At 41.0% G+C, this 19566-nt stretch overlaps 1 protein-coding gene across 4 annotated transcripts; it reads left to right on the top strand.

Annotated features, from left to right (window-relative positions):
- The first annotated feature begins 6678 nt into the window (after window positions 1–6678).
- On the top strand, window positions 6679–16501 carry LOC105927283 (indoleamine 2,3-dioxygenase 2). 4 transcript variants are annotated; one of them, XM_036126800.1, is made up of 10 exons: window positions 6680–7584; window positions 10706–10801; window positions 10929–11048; window positions 11708–11826; window positions 12863–12877; window positions 12977–13076; window positions 13941–14058; window positions 14174–14225; window positions 14468–14616; window positions 14786–16501. In XM_036126800.1, the coding sequence occupies exons 1-10, from the start codon at window positions 7495–7497 to the stop codon at window positions 15154–15156; spliced, it is 1230 nt and encodes a 409-aa protein (XP_035982693.1). In that variant the 5' UTR covers window positions 6680–7494; the 3' UTR covers window positions 15157–16501. The 4 variants fall into 4 exon arrangements, with proteins under 4 accessions (XP_035982694.1, XP_035982693.1, XP_035982695.1 ...); XM_036126801.1 differs by lacking the exon at window positions 12863–12877 and having other exon boundaries at window positions 6679–7584; XM_036126802.1 differs by lacking the exon at window positions 10929–11048.
- Window positions 16502–19566: the final 3065 nt, after the last annotated feature.

Raw genomic sequence — 19566 nt, 5'->3', positions numbered from 1 at the left:
AAATCCAAATTGTACAGCAAAGAACTAACCTTGAAAGAAGCAGCTTTTGCATATAAAAAGAAAATCTGTTGTGTTCCTGTACATTATATGAATTTATAAATGATGTTCACGTGGTAATTGTCAGGAGTCGGTTGTTGAGCCCGAATTCAGCCACACACAGGGCCACTTTTAAGAACTTTTATTGAAGATGAGGAGTTGTGGAGATAGAGGCCGGAAGATTGTACCAGACAGCAGCGGAGGGACGATGAAGATGGAGCAGGGTGGTGGAGCTGAAGCTGGCAGAAGCAGGGAGTAGAGGCTTGCCAGACGAAGGGAACAGGCAGGTTGACGTGAGGCAAGGCTGGGATGAGGTTCGTCTGAAGGATGATGATGATCCAGCGGGGCAGAGCAGACTGAGGGAGGTTTAAGTAGAGGTGTTGGCAAGTTCAGTAAGTCCCGGCTTGATTAGTCATGACAGGTGTAAATGATCAGCGGGTGAGAGGAGAACAGAGGCAACAGGGCTGGATGAGAGGTGGAAAGTTCTAGAACTGTCCAGGGTGAGACAGGAAAACTGAACCCTGACAGTAATAAACTAACAACTCTTGTTCTGGAAGTACAAAAAGAAAACTGGATCAGGTGGACCATGTAAACATGGTGAATCACATCCATGTTTTTACTTGTTTGTCTAATAGGACTACATGCTGGCGTGGTGATTTGCACTTTTGCTATAGGACATAGGTCTGATTCTGAATAGAAGGATTCATCTATAGAGTTAGCATGTTCTCTCTCTGCAAATGTGTGAAACTTTCTCTGAGTACACTGGGTTCATTGCTCAGTCCTGAAACATGCATATTAGGTTACCTGGCAGTTCTAAACTGTATGTAAGGGTATCCATGTTTGCCTGGCTTGTGTGTCACTATATAATAGCCTTTTAATGGACCAATAACAAATCAAGGGTGTATAGCACCTTTCTCTTGTTGTCCATCCATCCATCCATCCATCCATCCATCCATCCATCCTTCCTTCCTTCCTCTTGCACTTATCTGGGGTCGGGTCGCAGGGGTAGCAGCTTCAGTAGGAAGGCCCAGACGTCCCTCTCCCCAGCCACTTGGGCCAGCTCCTCCAGGGGAATCCCAAGGCATTCCCAAGCCAGCCGAGAAACATAGTCCCTCCAGCGTGTCCTGGGTCTTCTCCTGGTTGGACGTGCCTGAACACCTAACCAAGGAGGCGTCCAGGAGGCATCCTAACCAGATGCCCGAGCCACCTCAACTGGCTTCTCTCGACGTGGAGCTTCTCTGAGCTTCTCACCCTATCTCCAAGGGAGAGCCCAGACACACTACGGAGAAAACTAATTTCGGTCGCTTGTATCCGGGATCTCGTTCTTTCGGTCATGACCCAAAGCTCATGACCATAGATGAGGGTAGGAACGTAGATCGACTGGTAAATCGGGCGCTTTATCTTTTGGCTCAGCTCTCTCTTTACCACAACAGACCGGTACAGCGCCTGCTTTACAGCGGACGCCGCACCAATCCGCCTGTCGGTCTCCCACTCCATCTTCCCCTCATTTGTGAACAAGACCCCAAGTACTTAAACTCCCCCACTAGGGGCACTACATCCTCCCCAACCTGGAGAAGGCACTCTACCCTTTTCCGGCTCAAGACCATAGTCTCAGATTTGGAGGCACTGACCCTCATCCTGGCCACTTCACACTCGGCTGCGAACCACTCCAGTGAGAGCTGTAGATCATGCCCTGATGAAGCCAATAAACCACAACATCCACGAATAGCAAAGACGCGATCCTAAGGCCACCAAAATGGATCCCCTCAACACTTTGGCTGAGCCTAGAAATTCTGTCCATAAAAGTTATGAACAGAATCGGTGACAAAGGGCAAGCTTGGTGGAGTCCAACAGTATATAAAAACCACACTGCTCTTCTTGAATCCAAGATTCGACTATCCGATGGACCCTCCTTTCCAGAACCCCAGAATAGACCATACCAGGGAGGCTTAAGAGTGTGATTCCTCTGTAGTTGGAACACACACTCCGGTCCTCCTTTCTAAATGGGGGACCACCACCCCAGTCTGCCAATCCAGGGGAACTGCCCACGATGTCCACGCAATGTTGCAGAGTTACATTAACCAACACAGCCCCACAACATCCAGATCCTTAAAGTACTCAGGGCAAATCTCATCCATCCCCAGGGCCTCACTGAGGAACTTTTTAACCACCTCTGTGACCTCAGCACCAGAGATGGGGAACCCGACCCAGAGTCCCAAGGCTCTGCTTCTGCAATGGAAGACGTGTTGGTGGGATTAAGGAGGTCTTCGTAGTATTCCGACCACCGACACACGACGTCCCAAGTCGAGGTCAGCAGCACCCCCCCTCCCCCACTATAAACAGTGTTGGTACTGCACTGCTTCCCCCTCCTGAGACGCCAGATGGTGGACCAGAATCACCTCAAAGCTGTACAGAAGTCTTTCTCTTTGGCCTCTCTGAACTCTTCCAATGCCCAAGTTTCTGCCTCAGCAACCAGCCGAGCCACCTGCCCCTTTGACTGCCGGTACACTTCAGTTGCTTCCGGAGTTAACAGGCCAATAAAGCCCAATAGGAGTCCTTCTTCAGCTTGACAGCTTCCCTCACCACTGGTGTTCGAGGGACCCTCCTTTCCAGAACCCTAGAATAGACCTTACCAGGGAGCAGGGAACTGCCCACGATGTCCACGCAATGTTGCAGAGTTGCATAAACCAACACAGCCCTACAACATCCAGAGTCTTAAAGTACTCAAGGCGAATCTCATTCACCCCCGGGGCCTTACCAAGGAGGGGCACTCTCCAGTATCCCCTCTAAGGGCTCCAAAAAGGGTGGGTAATCTGAACTGCTGTTTGGCGCATAAGCACAAACAACAGTTGGAACCCGGCCCCCCACACGTATGTGGAGGGAGGCCACCCTCTCTTTCACCAGGGTAAACCCCAACGTACAGGCACCGAGATTCGGGGCAACAAGTGTGCCCACTCCTGCTCGGCGCCTCTCGCCAGGGGCAACTCCAGAGTGAAAGAATGTCCAGCCCCTTTCAAGGAGACTGGTTCCAGAGCCAGAGCCATGCGTCGAGGTAAGTCAGACCATCTCTAGCCGGAACCTCTCTTCCTCACGCACTAGCTCAGGCTCCTTTCCCACCAGAGAGGTGACATTCCACGTTCCAAGAGCCAGCTTCTTCAGCCGAGGATCAGAACGAAGATTATGATGAGTCAGCGCTTTGGGTGGTCAGCATGACCGGAAAAGCGCTATATAAGTTCAGTCCATTTACCATTTACCATTTACAACAAATGGACGTAGTGTTCCCTTGCCTGGATGTGGGTCACCGGGGCCCCACTCTGGAGCCAGGCCTGGAGGTGGAGCAAGATGGCGAGCACCTGGTGGCCGGGCTTTTACCCATAGAGCCAGGCCGGCACAGCCCAAAGAGGAAACATGGGTCACACTTCCAATGGGCTCACCACCTGTCGGAGGGGCCAAAGGGGTCGGGTGCATTGTATAATGGGTGGCAGTCGAGGGCGGGGACCTTGGCGTTCTGATCCTCGACTGATATGAAATCTGTATTGTAATTTGGTGCTAAGCCATTCAGTGATTTACAGACTAACAGAAGTATTTAACATCTATTTTCTGAAATACAGGGAGCCAGTGTAAGGACTTTAGAACTGAGGTGATGTGCTCTAGTTTTTTATGGGCTTCACACACATGAAGCAAAAAACAACAGCGACAAATGGCTTGCATTGCCACTGCGGGACGGGACAGTGGCGGCAGCATTTCAGATCGCAATGCTGAATCGCTTCTTTCCCAGAAATTGTAGTGGTTATGAAATTGGGGGGCTTTTGATCAAAGCAGTACGTCACTGACAAGGATGAAGAGTCCGAAATCTTGCATTTATGTCTACTCTACAAAAGAAAAATACAACTGGGTTCATCCTATATTACAGAAAAGGAAACAGCCTGGAGAATATCATCATTTTAAGGGCGCAACTAAGGGCTGATCCAGATAAATGGCTATAGGGCTATAGAGGAGCCCTATAGCCTACTCATCACACAAGCTCCGTAGGAAATGAATGGAGATGGAGCGACAGATTTAAACCAGTCAAGTGCTGTACCAAAAAGGCTGATTCAGTTTTTTTGGTGCTTTAACAGAATGGAGTGATCAGCTGTGTCGAATGTTGCACTAAGGTCCAACAAGACCGGCACTGTGGTTCTTCCACAGTCTGCATTTATACAGATGTCCTTTATACGGATATGACCTCTCCACAGTATATGCCTTAGCATCATCTCACCCTGCACCATTATTTTATGTGACTACCTTGTTGTAATTGTGGTTTATGTGCTTCCATTCACGTCTAGTTTGTTACTATATGTACCACTAACCATTAAATTTTGAATATTGCGCTCCTGAGAGCAACCTATTCCTCATAAATGTTTGTAGAAGCAGTATGTACGTATGGTTGTTAGATTTCATCCATTTGTAGATGACACCTGTGTTTCATGATTCTGATGGGTGAGTGGAATCTTTTTGGTAATATAAAGGAGTTTTTTATTGCATACCTTGGACAGTAGTCTCCAGTTACACTCCTTTAGGGCTTGCACGTTTTAGATGTTACCTAGCTTATAGACACCTGATAAAAGGTTCATCTGGACATGCAAGAAACCAGCTACTAACTACTGGAATTGGACAATTCTGCTTTGGTAGTTCGAGGTAAAGAGAGAGAAAACAACTGCAAAACTTTAAGGTGCTCTGAATCCAACTACTATTTGTTTGTCCGAGTAGGTGCTATAGTTGTTCTCTTCCAGAGTTACGGTACTTAAAAATGCTACAGTTAAAAGAATTGCATTATACTAAATTCTAGAAAGTTAAATATACAGTTTTACCTTAATTCTATGTCTTTATCTCACAAAGTTGTTACATCCTATAAAAAGTAAAATGTTTATTAACATTATGGTTTTGAGTTTAACTTTTGTACTAGAATATTAGCAAATGCTTCTGGTAGCTATCTGAACTTTATACCATGAATTTAGAAGTTAAAATACACTGCTTATATGCACTGCAAAATCTGTGACATTCCTGTTTAATAAGCAATAAACAGTTTATCCTAGTACCTACAGGACCCATGTGTTCTGTAGGACAGTATTAGGTAAAAGATTACAATGTACATTCAGAATTTGTGAAATTTAAAAAACTCCCGAAATGCAAAATGACTACAGCTCAATCCAAAAAATACTTTGGAATAGAAGTTCTATTATATTTTGGACCAGACTCCTCAAAAAATAAATTTCTTAATCAATCACTTAATCTGGATTGCATTAAATTGGTTTCTGGTAATGAAAAACACCTTAGTGTTATTTTTGACCAAGACCTCTTTTAAATTCCATATTAAACAGGTTTTCAGGGTTTCCTTTTTTCACCTCCAGAATATTGCCTAAATTTAAAATGTTTTATCCAGGAGTGATGCTGAAAAACTAGTACATGCATTTGTTACTTCGAGTCTGGGCTATTGTAATGATCAGGAAGTCCACAAAATGCAGTTTGAAGCCTTCAGCTAATCCAAAATGAAGCAGCAAGTGTTCTGATGAAAATTGACATGAGGGATCATATTTGTCCTATTTTAACTTCCCTTCATTGGCTTACGTATAAAGCCCTTAATAATCAAGCTCCATCATATATAAGATACCTGATTACCCTAAATGTTCCTAACAGAGCACTTTGCTCTCAGACTGCTGGTCTACTAGAGTCTGTAAAAGTAGAATGGGAGGCAGATCCTTTAGCTATCAGGCTCCTCTCCTGGGGAACCAACTCCCAGATTTGGTCTGTGAGGCAGACACCCTGTCTACTTTTAAGACTAAGCTTAAAACTTTATTTTTTGACAAAAGCTTATAGTTAGAGTGGCTTAGGTTAACCTGAGCTATTTCTGTAGTAATGCTGCTCTAGGTTTAGGCTGCTGGAGCCTCTTGTCATTTTTGTGTCATTTTTCTATTCACAGTAGGTACACCTGGTCTGATTTTCTGTTAGCTGCCACACCATCCAGGGGATCTGTGATCACCCTCTAACGTAGAAAAGATTCCTAGATCAATGTGTGCTTCTGTGCGTTTGGGGCTCTGCTCTGTCTAGTCTAACTCCCAGTCGGTCGAGGCAGATGGCCGGTGACCCTGAGCCTGGTTCTGCTGGAGGTTTTCCTCCTTTTTAAAAGGGAGTTTTCCTCTCCACTGTCACTTCATGCATGCTGAGTATGAGGGATTGCTACAAAGCCATTGGCAATGCAGACGACTGTCCACTGTGGCTCTATGCTCTTTCATGAGGAGTAAATGCTGCTTGTCAAGACTGTCAAATGTAATTGATCTAAAAGGTTACCTTGGAACTCATTTTTAAACCTTTTAACTGAATTTTGACTTCTATACATAACCAAATTATGAGTTAATCTGATGCTAAGTAATGAGTAAAAATTTATAAAAACTGAGAAATTGCAGAGCAGTCAGTCCAACGCTAATTTTGGAGTGGGAAGATTGTGATGGACCGAGCAGTAAGGACAGTCAGGCACAGGTGTATTTTCAAAAAACAGGGTTCTTTTATTTAGCCCAAAAAAAGTAGCAAATACAAAATTGATACAGAAAAGAGGTCAAAGGAACAAAACTACTCAACATAACTAGTAACAGAACTAACTCAAGCAAACTGAACTGCCTAAATGAGACCAAGAGGAACTTAAATAGTGGCTGATCAGTCCACAAAAGAAACACATGGGGCAAAACATACACAAACCTAACTAAACCAAATGAAGCAAAACCCCGTTTCCCCCCATAGCACTGATGTGGTATGGCCCAAATCAGATCAGCCCCTTGGCCACCTGCTGGTTCCTCAGCCAAGGGACTAGAGCAACTGAAACACTCAAACAGAGTATAAGTTAAACAGAGTCATAACAAAACAGGGTAAACAAAAATGTGCACACTAATTTTGAAATAGAGTGTAATGGTGATAAATAAATTCCAAATAATGAAATGGCTCTGTATATGAAACACTATATGAAAAATAAACTAAATTGCATAAGTCATATTTGTCACCACATCTATGTGGCTGTAAATGAAGCCACCACAAAGACATTAGTAAAAAGGTTGTTGTACTGGTAAAAGTTAATCACCAATCACAAATACATGTGACACTTTTTTGTGTGTGCAAATGTTTAAAATATTAACAATTTCTGCTTTTTCACAGTTTGTATCATTTCTCCATCAGCTGCCACGGAATCGGAAAGTATTCTGCCGACAACACAAAACTGGGAGTTTCTGCTTTTTGCTCTTTGAACTGACATTACTGCACAAGAGATCTGATTGGCTATTTGCGCTAGTGACAGTGTGATAAAAAGGGATGTGACAAAGGTAGTGAAAGCAACCTCAGAGCAGGTTTAACAATTGATATCTCTGAGTCAGACACACGGAGGGATTTTTCCTTCAAAGCCAAACTGCTTCAGTAGAGTACAGGGCAGAGCATATGGAGACAAACTACAGAGAAACACTGCAGGCGGACTTTGATGCATTTGATATATCTGAAGAGCTCGGATTTATCCTTGAAGAGCCACTGGTAAGATTCCTTGTCATTTTTTATTTTCTGAAATGCCAGACATTCGACAAATGCTCTAAGAATAACAATATTATCCATTGTACCAAAGCAGGGTTATTTTTCTTAAACTTTAGCCTAAATACTCCTCTGTCACCTTAGTTTAAGTGTTAGTCACACATATAATCCCTGCAGACGGAAAAAGATAAGTTTGCCTGTTCTTGTGAAATGTTAAAGGAGGTTATTGATCTGATGGAAGCTCATTTCTTCTAGCCTCTGTTGAACCTTTCACATGACTGGGCCGGTCCAGTAATGTGCACAGATTTACGTATTAAAATTGTCAAATCTAGACTTTCTTGTTTCTACCTATGTCTCATAAGTAGTGGGTATGCCCCAACAATGCACTCATGACCTTTGAACTTTTCCATGTTTTGTTACAACCACAAACCTAAGAATATCTTGTTAGAATTTTATATAGACCAACACCAAGTAGTGTATAATTGTAAAGTGAAAGGAAATTAACAAACATTTTTTCAATATATGTTTCTGTTTGTCCTACTAAACTAACTGGCAAAGAATGCAAAAATCAATGAAGTCAATAAGTCCCCTTTATAATTTGTCGGAAGCTGTCTACTGTTAAAATCACATGTGGAAAATTGATCTTATTGACCAAACTGACAATGAGTCAGTGAAAAACTGACACTGCTCACCACCAGGAAGACACCCTTCCCATTGATGTGGTGGCAGGATTATGGTGTTTATTCAGGCTTTTCTTCTGCAGGAAGAGGGAATCTGGTGAGAGTTATTGGGAACATGGTACCAAATAAGGGATGATCGTGAAGAAAAACTTGTCACAGGCTACAAAATACTTGAGACTGCTTCCAGTATGACGCTAAGCATAGAACCTAAGTATGTTTGACTAGACCCTTCTAACACACAAAGTCCAGACAAAAATACAATTGGAAACTTGTGGGAATATTGGAAAACTGTTGGTCATAGAGGCTATCCATCCAATGAAACTGAGTCTAAGTTATCCAGCAATGAGAAATGGGAGAAAAATTCCATCTCAAAGCTGGTAGAGACATACATGAAAGAGTTGCTGTTGAGATTTTTACTCCAGAGGGATAAATATATGTGCACATATCACTTTTCAGATATTTTATTACCTTGTGTTTCACAATTATGTGTGGTGTTATGCTGGTCTGTTGCTTCAACAAGGCAACCTGATGGGGCTGCATTTAGAGTTACAATGAAGGCTGAGATGAGGTTTGGTGGTAGTAGTGATTGTTTATTTATCCCCTTTGGCACGACTTTGATGGACAATTAATACATAAAAGCCTTCTTACATGCAACAAGATGGCTCTCAACTGCTTTAGGACTAAACCATTATTTACTCGCTGATGAATTCGACCATCCATCTATATAAACATACATTTTAATAACAACAAATATGTACATTTTACCATTAAATATGAATCATTAAAGACATACATTTTATATTTTTAACCTTACAACTCAACACCATTATGAAAACAGCAAATGAAAACCCATATATAGAATCCCCCCCCCCCCCCCAGAGAAGACAAGTGAGTAATCAAATCTCAACAAGCAACTTTTTCACACGCACACTTCTACCTTCAGAATTTTATACAAACATTTGACTTCATTTTACTAAACAGTAGACCTCATTTGTTCCAAGTAACAACTCTTTTCACTTCACAGGCAACCACCACATTTCTTAATAAAGAGCAGCTGTAAAGGGTCTGGAACAAAAGGCTACATGCAAATTATTAAAATATTAAATACATATTCAATTAATAATTAACATTTCTTGTGTGCAAATGGTTATTGATGTGCAAATCTATGCCTAAAGTGCAGTGCTAAATAAAGTGATTTAAATACAGTGCAAAGATGCTCTTAAAGTGCTGTACTGGTTACTACAGTAAAAATGGTGCCAGTAATGATGACCTATTTGTTACAATCAGAATAAAATCCAGGTAAAATACATATAAATCATAAAAAGTCACATGGGTACACTTACTTTTGCAAGGCAAGGCACTGTACATAGTTAAAATGGTTGATTGACTTCTCAGGGACTTCTGCCCTCCCGGAGGAAATACATGGTGCCCCTCTTTGCTTAGTCCTTTCAAGTTCCTTCTGCCGCTGTGAACCAGTGTCTGCCTGGCATGCTGGGGGCTCTGAGGTGGTTCCCCCTGCTTGGTGTCAGGCGGTCTCATTGCCGGGGGTTGTGGTGGGCCCTTGACTGCCGGGGTATCAGTTCCCGGCCTTCGGCTGCACAGTTAATGGTTGGCAGTGTGCTGGGTTGGGGGATTTGGTACCCTCCTGTGACTCGCTGGTGGCCTACCTCTGTGTGGGACGTATGGCTTTCTGGAGGTGATGCTTTGTGTCTGGCAGCCTGAAACTGCTGCAGCCTTCTGTGGTTGGGTCTGCCTGCCATTTGTTGTTATTGGGAACTGTGGATGGCATGCTTTTTACAGCTCTCTCCACAGGTTTCAAACTCACACTCACATTAATACAAACATTTATTTCTACACATATCCTCACCTATCCACACATGGCACACACGAATGCACACACCAAAACATAATCTCTCCAAATGGTTGAAGTACATATAAAAAATGATACTATAACATTATTGTGGTCTACATAATTTAATGCTGGATTGAATCTGGATCTGATAAAGTTATTTATGCAATTAGGGTACTGTTTTGAGATATCCTGTTTGCAAAGTGAAACTGTCCTGGCACATGTATGTAACCATATGTTAAGTATGGCAGGCCTGAAATGCCATTGCATTACACATAAAAAAGAAACAACAAAAAACTCTGGTTAATATTTTTTATTCCCAAAGACCATGTAAAAGCCTTACCATTTATTACAGAGTTGTACTCAGCGGACATCCCTCTGTCTCAGATTTTTTTTTTCAAAACATATTTTTTCTACTGCTGTTAAACTGCTTTCTGTCTCTAATTGATAGGACCAATTATTTCTTGATGAGGAGGTCTGACACTATGGCAAGCATGAACATATGATATCACTGATTATAATCTGGAACATCTCCAAACGCACACAGTCACAAAGAAAATAACATTAATGAGCAACTTGTTTTATTCCTATGTTCCAGACTCACCTTCCAGATTATTATCGAGTGTGGATGGACCTGGCAAATAACCTGGCACATCTGATTGAGTCACGTAAACTACGAGATCTTGTTCATAAGGTAACGGCAAAGAAAGCTTTACTTTAAGTTAGGAACTTGTACTGTCTTGGTGAACAAACAAATAAATACAGTGTTTACTGTTGTCAAAAAACACAATATACAGTAGGTAAATATGATCTCCGTTCAGATGCCGGTTTTGAGTCCCCATCTTTTAAGTAACCATCGGGAGCTCAGGCTGGCCCACCTTGCCTTGGGGTTCATCTGCATGGGATATGTATGGCAGGAGGGACAACATGAGCCTGCACAGGTAAAGCACCACTGCGCTTAAGAAAGATAGTGGAAATGCTGCAATTCATGGGAGGGTGAAACATGGCTAATAGCCATACAATTATATCCCAGCTAAAATCATTGTGAGGCATATGAACAGAATTTCCTTAAGGTAAATACTAAAGTGAAAATGCTAAATTCTGGGCTATGAAAACGTACCGTTGCCTACAGTGTTCATTATTGTATGGGTGTGTTTTCTTGAAGGCATGCTGTATTATTTTAACTTTTTTTTAAATCCCAAAAATATATTTGAACAAAGTGAAAGGCACAACAAGTTATAAATATGAACATAGGGATACACTTAATTTGACATGAGGATTTCATCACAAAAGAGGCACAACAAAAAAAGAAAAGATAAATGTCAGCCTTTGTGTAAATATTGTGGTTAAATGTGTAATATTTAGGAGTAAAAGTCAAAATGCCAACCAGGTCATAGTTAGTGAGAAAAAAATCAAAATAAATCAAAGGAGTCATCAGGGTCAGAGTAACCCTGTGGGAACAGCCCATATTGCTGATTGTCTATCTTTGTAAGGATTGGTTGTGAATAAACCAAAAATAACTCATTAGGATCCTAAGAAGCATGCATTTTTTTAAGTTTGCTTTTTGACTGATCTTTAGTATATATATATTTTTTGCCAGATTCTCCCCAAAGCCCTAGCCTGGCCTTACTGGCTAATATCTCGCAGGCTTGGTCTGCCACCCATCCTGACCTATGCAGATTCAGTCTTAGCCAACTGGAAATTAAAGGATCCAACAGGGTGAGTAATATTGTTTTCTACATGTCACATTTTTGCTCTTAGAGTATTTATTATAATAATCAGGGAATTCCCAACTATGATTTTTTTTTTATCCGCCAAACCAGTCAAAGTCAATTAAGATTAGGATCAGCAGTATTAAACTCATCACTTACCACTGATGTTACAGATACACAATCTTTCTTGTTCCTTTTATTAAGTTTTTCTTGACAGTAGCAGATGCACTTGCCAGAAGCTCAACCTACTCTCAAAAACATACAAACTCAAGTGACATCGCATTCTTAAACTTTAGAATTACAACCACACACTGTAATCCCCTTTGGACCAAACGTAGCACTTGACTCCACCCAGTCAACTAGGTGTTGTTGTCCTGACAACTGCCTACCCAAGACTCGTCTATTGGATTGCTCTTGTGTCCAGTCACCTCCACTTTATGATACCACTAACATTTAAATATACGTATAGTAGCAAGGACATTTTGACGACTGGAAAATTATCATACTAAAAAGTGCGACGCTGGAATTTAATCAGCTCCTGAGAGCAACCCATTCCCTCACAAGGGTTTCACTATTACTTTATAATTAAGCGTGTAACAATTTTTAATTTACAGAAAAGGTTGTTCTCCTGCTTCAGAAACACATAATAATAAACATAAATACTGTATCGCACGCCTACAATGACAGCCGTCTGTGGATATTTCAGCGCAGCAGGCAGGGCTGGTCACATGACACAGATGTCAGAAAGTCACTTTAGCCTTTCTCTCTTTCCCTTTCTCTGAATGTTCTTGTAAAGGGAGTAAAGGGCTAAGCAGAAAACCCAGATCTGATCAGAAAAATAATGTGCAGGAACTATGATTGTGTGTTTGTAAGCTCTGTACATGAAAATAGGCAGAGGTTGAAACTGATCCTTTAGAAATGCCTTGATAGTGCCTTGGAGCCAATAGTTGGGATCATGTTGGGACATCCCCAATAATCTTTGGTACAATAGTTAATGTCCATCTAAATAAAAATGTTCCAACGGCCTTTCACTTTTGTTTTAGGGATATGGAAATTGGGTAAGTCTAACTCAAGTTCTTGGTTTCACGTTGCACTCGTGATTTTTGTTTGCTGATCATTTGATGTGGTATTTTGAGTCATAATTTTTGTTTAAACAGGAACATGGACTTGATATTTTCTTTTCCTGGAGGGGAGAGTTGCAGGGGATTTTTTATGGTGTCATTGCTTGTGGAGATGGCTGGAAGTTCAGGCATAACGGTCAGTGTTTTCCTATCACACTTCCTTTTTTTTCAATAAGAGCTTTTAGAAACTTAGCCTGACTCATCTGTAGTAAAAAAACAACATATTTCCATACACTGTATAAAAAAAAAGTCAAATTGTTTCTTATTATCTGACTTTAAATCCAAATAATCTTTTCTACCTTTAGGTTAGTTAGGATTACCAAAATTATTTCTATTTGCTAAGAGCCAAAATGTTGAGAATCTTTTAGATACTTTTCTAGCTCCTTCAAATTCAGAAGTTGGCTTTAATTTCCTTTCTATTTGGTAGCATTTTTAAACTGTGTGACTGGTTAAAGACTTATTGGGCATTCTTCCACCAGCCTCTCATAATAGTTTGCTGGAATGTATTTCCATTTCTCTTGACAGAACTGGTTTAACTGGTCCTCAGATACACCTTTTGAACTCTTCAGCTTTTTTCCTATATTTTCCTTTTTTCCTATATGAGACCAGCGCTGTGTGTTGGCCACTGCAAAATATTGACCTTGTTCTGCTTAAGCCACATTTGATCTAATTTGCCAGCAACTTCTAAAGCCATAACATAATAATCTGGGCTTTCCCAAATGATTTAATAGCATACCAATTTTAGTCCATGGAAACTTTTGACTTTGAACAAAGAACTAAAAAAAATGCTTTTGTAAAGAGAAGTTAATTTGGAAATCCCAATGGACCTAAAAGAGGATATGTTTATTATGTATGTAGAACAAAAGGCTTCTGTATACAGTGTATGTAGATTCTGGCTTCAGTTTCCTCTTTTATTTCTCCCATTTTCTTCCTTTGCAGCCCTTGTGTTATTTTCTCTTGGAGCTTAACAGCTGATTTCTAAACTTTCAACTTTAACCAGGGGGCCCTCGAGGTGATGCACGCCATGAAAATCTCAGACCTAATCGGCATACAGAAAGGTCTAATCAAAGTGACACAGTCTTTGAGGAAGATGAAGGAAACCTTCCAACTCATGCACAGTAATTTCCTGTTAAAGCTACCTCAATATGAATTCAATAATTCAATGTGCTTTGCCTTTTATGAAGGTGGCAAAATTGAGGCTAATTAAGATAACTTGATTTGTGCTTGATCCAGATCACGTGGAGCCAAACGCATTTCATGGAACATTGAGAATTTTTGTCTCAGGGTGAGTTTTGTAGCTGTCCCAATGTCCCAAATACTCAGTGTATTAATGATTTTCATTTTCTTTCCTCATCTGGTACTGATCTAATAAAATATTGCCTTTTAATTCAGTTCTGCAGATGTGCTGTTCTCAATTTCTTCACTGTGTCTTTTAAAAAAGGACACAATGAAAAAGAACTCCTGAAATTCCAGCTTGAATAAGATGGATATTGACAGCACCTTTTAAAAAATGTAAAAACTTTCTAGGTGGCGAGACAACCCCATGCTTCCAAGAGGGCTGCTGTACGAAGGCGTTAGCAATGAGCCTATTTTGCTGTCAGGTGGAAGTGCAGCTCAGAGCTCAGCCATTCAATGCTTTGACGCTTTGCTATGCATTCAGCATGAGGGTGAGACAGGTAAAGATGCATTTCATCCACCTTTAACTTGCTTAGATTCCTTTCATGAATGAATATTACCTTTTGTGATGCCAGTAGATCTCCCAGCTTAGGAATGTCTTCAGGAGATGCCGTTATTTTTATTCTTTCTGTTTCCTTTCTGTTGTTTCCATTGATTCGTCCTATCTAGGAGCCTTCCTGACACGCATGCGAGATTACATGCCCCCTGCCCACCGTCAGCTGATTGAAACTCTGTCTGTCTGTCCATCGCTGCGAGATTTCATTACGACTTGCTCCAGCTCTGACCTCTGCCAGGCCTACAACTCCTGCGTCTCTGCGCTGGTGGATTTGCGGAGCTATCATCTCAATACTGTGGCCAAGTATGTCCTTGTGCCGGGTAACCGTGCCATATCCATGGGCTGCCCTCTCAGAGGGGTGGGCACAGCCCTCAACACCACTGGAACTGGTGGCTCTGATCTCATGGTCTTCCTCAAGAGTGTTCGTAACACTACTCAGAGAGCACTAATCCTAGAAAGGCCCACGACTTCAAGAGAAACATAAATTGAGTATTTATATTGTAGTGTGTTGTGCAGACAATACAAAGTATTTTTTATAGACTGTATTTATAAAATGTTGAACAAACATGTATTTACAATTACCTGCGGGATTTTTAAAATACTTCAGTTAAATGTGTCAATTCTTGCATCAGCAAACTCATCATGCGCTGCAAGACAGAAGGACGTTGTGAACGTAAGAGTAAACTGTAATAACTGTGAGGTTCTGTAAGAGGAACTAAACAGCTGAACTTCTCATTTAGCAACCACAAGTTTGACAGACAGTTGGTTACATCATGTCATCAGCGTGGAGGGTAGGGTGAAACAGGGTGCCAGCATTTAAACTCACTGTTTGTGCTTGACTTTAGCCGTTGCTATGTTTTTCAAGATAATCCCACTCCAACATGCATAATATAAACTTCAAAAACACTCATTGACTGAATACTGATTTGAAAGCAGATTTCTACTCTCTTCTAAATAAATGTTCTAAAAGTCTGTTTATGTGTTCTGCAGTTAACCTGAAAAATAATATTTATGATCAAGTGATGTGACAGAACAGACATTCAAAAAGTAACTTTTTGCTGTAGGCATTGATTTATTCTTGTTTGATTTTTGACGCAAATGTTTCTACCTCCTTCAGATTTGTTGATATCATGGGGTGGATTTTTGTGTGCAGAAACAGTTACAATTTCACAACTCATTATTAAAATGCCACGGTTTTATGATGCAAAAAAGAGATGCTGCAAGAAATGGGACAATGATGAAGATTTTTTTCTACCATAGAAATTCAATGCATCCTTTCCATCTGAAGAAAAGTAACCCCAGAGCATGATGCTGCCACCAACAGTGAAGTGTTGCTTTGGGAATGTGCCGTGTTGTTTTTTTGTGTCAAGCATACACTTTGGATTTATGGTCCAAAGGTTGTTTTTTTTTTCATCTCTCCATAACACATTCTCCCACTACATATGGGAAGATTTTAGCTTTCATTTGTTTTGCACCCCCAACTCCTTAGCCCAGACATATGGTGAACACAACAGACTGCCATCCCACATAACACACGAGTACTTCTTATAAATACCCGAACCTCCCGCACTGTTGCTGTTGGCCTGTTTGCACCCTCCCTGACCAGTTCCAGTCTTCTCTTTTCATCAATTTAGGAGAAATGGACAGTTGTAAGTTCCCATATTTTGTTATGGCATTGGTTTATGTCTTCACTGTGCCATGTTGTAAATACAGTGCTGTAAATAGTTGTATCCTTCTGCTGACTGACACCTTTCTATAACATGTTGATCCATTCTAGCCTCTCAAACTATAACTTTACCTAAAGTTTGCAAATAAAGAACTAGCCAACATTGCAATACTAGGACAGCTGAAATTTACAGATCCTACATAATTCATAGCAGGGGTGAACTCAAGGAGGCAGAACCTTTCCACAAAGTATTTGTTTAATGGGAACATATCATGACTTTTAATGCCTTCCTTTTCACATATAAATCATTCAGTTGTGGTCTACATGTGGTCTATATAAAATGGAACTGCAATGCTTTGGTCTGAATTCCTCATTATTGCTTCTCCATAGTCCATCTTTTACCCCTATTCTGAGGTGTGTCTGAGAGCAACTCGTTTTAGTGGGGTCTCTCTTTAAATGCAAAGGAGGCACTTCACACCCAAGCCCCCCACTCCCCACTCCCACCTCCCCCTCCTCCCCCACCCTTCCAGGTTGCATAGCATCCAACTCAACCACAATCAGTCAATTTTGTGGTATATATCAGCTGGTGTAATGAATTGTGTGGGTTTAAACACCCGACAGCTGAACATTTTTAGCTTCGCATATTTGAGCTTGGACCACAAAATTGCAGCAAAAAAAAAAAAAAAAAAAAAAAAAAAAGTTGAGTCACGAAATTGGTGAGCAAAAGGTCCATAAAATTGTTTAGCAGCTCTGCAGCAAATGCTGTGGCATAATTGTTCAACAAAACATAACAAAAAACAGAAAAAAACTAAATGGCTCTGAAAGATATGACCCAACCAGAATATAAATATATGTATGCAGCTTCTTGACAGGCTATATTAAAATTTTCTGCTTTTCTGGAGACACCAACTGCACAATAAAATGTATCTAAAGGCCAAAAAAGGGGATTTTGCATGATATGTCTCCTTTAAGGGTTTGCTCTTTTATCAAAGGGGTTTATTGCATTTTATTTTTCACTGAAATTGTAGAGTATAATTGTCCCCTTAAAATAGTTGCTTCAGATTTTTTGATTTTGAGACATTTTTATCATTATCATCCTTAATAGTTCCTTTATCTGTGGTAGAAAGATATCACTATGAGCCTTTTGAAAAACTAATTAAATCTTCTGAATGATGGAGGCTAACAAGCTAATGAGACTCAGTCTCATCCACGGATTTGGGTCATGAATCTGTGGGGACCATTTTCAAACAACTATCAGACCAGAAAAGAGTGGGAAAATACAATATTTGATGTTTCTCACAACAAATACAAAATACAGTACAAAAGTTGTCTGCAGGCTAAAGTGCACTAATGACTCACAGGATATCTGGAGGATCAATGCAGTCAGCAGGGTCATGTAACAATAGTGTCTTGTAAAAATGTAGTCTCCTAATGTTGTATTGCAATGACATGACAATATTTACTTTAAGTAATTTTAAACTCCAAAGCAAGATGGCGTGCATCTGATTAGTTAGTCTTCAACCAATCCAAGGACTCATTTACCTTCTTGGTCATGGAAGGATAAAATACATGTAAATTATTAGGAAGAAAGTGAAATGATGATAGAACCAATGGTTTTAAAAGAGCACAGTGGGAAAAGTTGGAAAATGAAAGAAGACACTTTTAAAACAAAAGCTAAAGCAATATCCTGCGGGGAATGAAAGTGAGACACAGCAGGTGTGATAAGGGTTAGCAACAGACAGATGCTGGATGAGGTCACTCAGTTTGATGGACTGGGACTGCAGTTCCCCTCCAAGACTTGAAGGTTGTGTCTCTTTTCTCTATTGAAGACTAATCACATTTGAAGAGAGCAAAGAGCGAGCACGACTGCTAAGCTCCTGTCATGGTCCAGCTCCATTTCACTTAAAGCACAAAAGACTGAAAATGCGAATATAGCTTAGGGTTAGAGTTGTTGCATGGGCATATATATATATATATATATATATATATATATATATATATATATATATATATATATATATATATATATATGAACTGGAGGAACCATCATGGAAGGAAAAACCCCTGCATGGGATGTACCACCGACAGATAGCTAAAGAGCCTGATATAAACAACTCTTACCAATGGCTAGAGAGGGCTGGACTGAAGGACAGCACTGAAGCAATGATCATGGCAGCACAGGAGCAGGCCTTGAGCACTAGAGCACTAGAGGCCCAGATCTACCATACCAGGCAAGATCCCAGATGCAGGCTATGCATAGAGGCCCCAGAAACTATTCAGCAGGGTCTAAAATATTAGCAGGGAAGGAATTCATGGAATGCCATAACAAACTGGCTGGTATAGTATACAGAAACATCTGTTCAGAATACCAACTGGAGACCCCCAGGTTACCACCTAGGTGGTCAAGACTGACAGAGCAAAGCTCCTGTGGGACTTCCAGATACAAACAAATAAGATGGTAATGGCCAACAGACCATTGTGATCATTGACAAGCAGCAGAGGACGGCTGTTGTGATCTATGTGGCCATCCCGAGTGATTGAAACGTCTGGAAAAAAGAGCATAAGAAACTGGAGAAATACCAAGGGCTCGGGGAAGAGCTAGAAAGAGCCTGGAAGGTGAAGACAACAGTGGTACCCGTGGTCATCAGAGCACTCGGGGCAGTAACCCCCACTCTGGAGAAATGGCTCCAACAGACACCTGGAGAAACATCATTCATCTCAGTCCAGAAGAGCACAATCTTAGGAACAGCTAACATCCTAAGAAGTACCCTAAAGCTCTCAGGCCTCTGGTAGAGGACCTGAGCTTAAGAAATGGAGAGCCATCCACTCTGCTCAGGAGTATGAGGGGTGGGTGAGATAGCAGTTTTTATGTGTGCGTGTTTATGTGTGTATTTGTGTGTCCATTATCCTTTGTGAAACAGCTCAAACTCAGTCAAGGTACACAACAGCATCCCCAAATGTATTGTATGTATGTTTGTAACCTTTATTTAGCCAGGTAGATCTCATTGAGATTAAAAGTCTCTTTTTCAAGAGAGACCCGGTTAAGACTGGCAGAAGCACACAGACGATTCCCAAGTAAAGAAAAAGAAGGATTATTCCACAATCAACCTTTTTAGCTACACCTATCTTCCCATCAGCATATTTTCCTTGCTGATGAAAAGCATGCCCTTAGTAAGCTGATATGCCACCTCCATACTTCATGGTGAGGAAGATGTGTTCAGGATCATA

Source organism: Fundulus heteroclitus, chromosome 22 (genome assembly GCF_011125445.2).
Source record: "Fundulus heteroclitus isolate FHET01 chromosome 22, MU-UCD_Fhet_4.1, whole genome shotgun sequence".
NCBI lineage: Eukaryota > Metazoa > Chordata > Actinopteri > Cyprinodontiformes > Fundulidae > Fundulus > Fundulus heteroclitus.
Note: the sequence above shows the minus strand (reverse complement) of the source record. Positions and strands in the feature narration are given on the sequence as shown.

Bases quoted from the DNA above. Each gene is read 5' to 3' on its own strand.
- LOC105927283 (XM_036126800.1), top strand. From the start codon at position 7,495: ATGGAGACAAACTACAGAGAAACACTGCAGGCGGACTTTGATGCATTT. The intron at 10,802-10,928 runs GTAACGGCAAAG...ATCTCCGTTCAG, and splicing joins TACGAGATCTTGTTCATAAG to ATGCCGGTTTTGAGTCCCCA. The intron at 14,226-14,467 runs GTGAGTTTTGTA...AAAACTTTCTAG, and splicing joins TTGAGAATTTTTGTCTCAGG to GTGGCGAGACAACCCCATGC.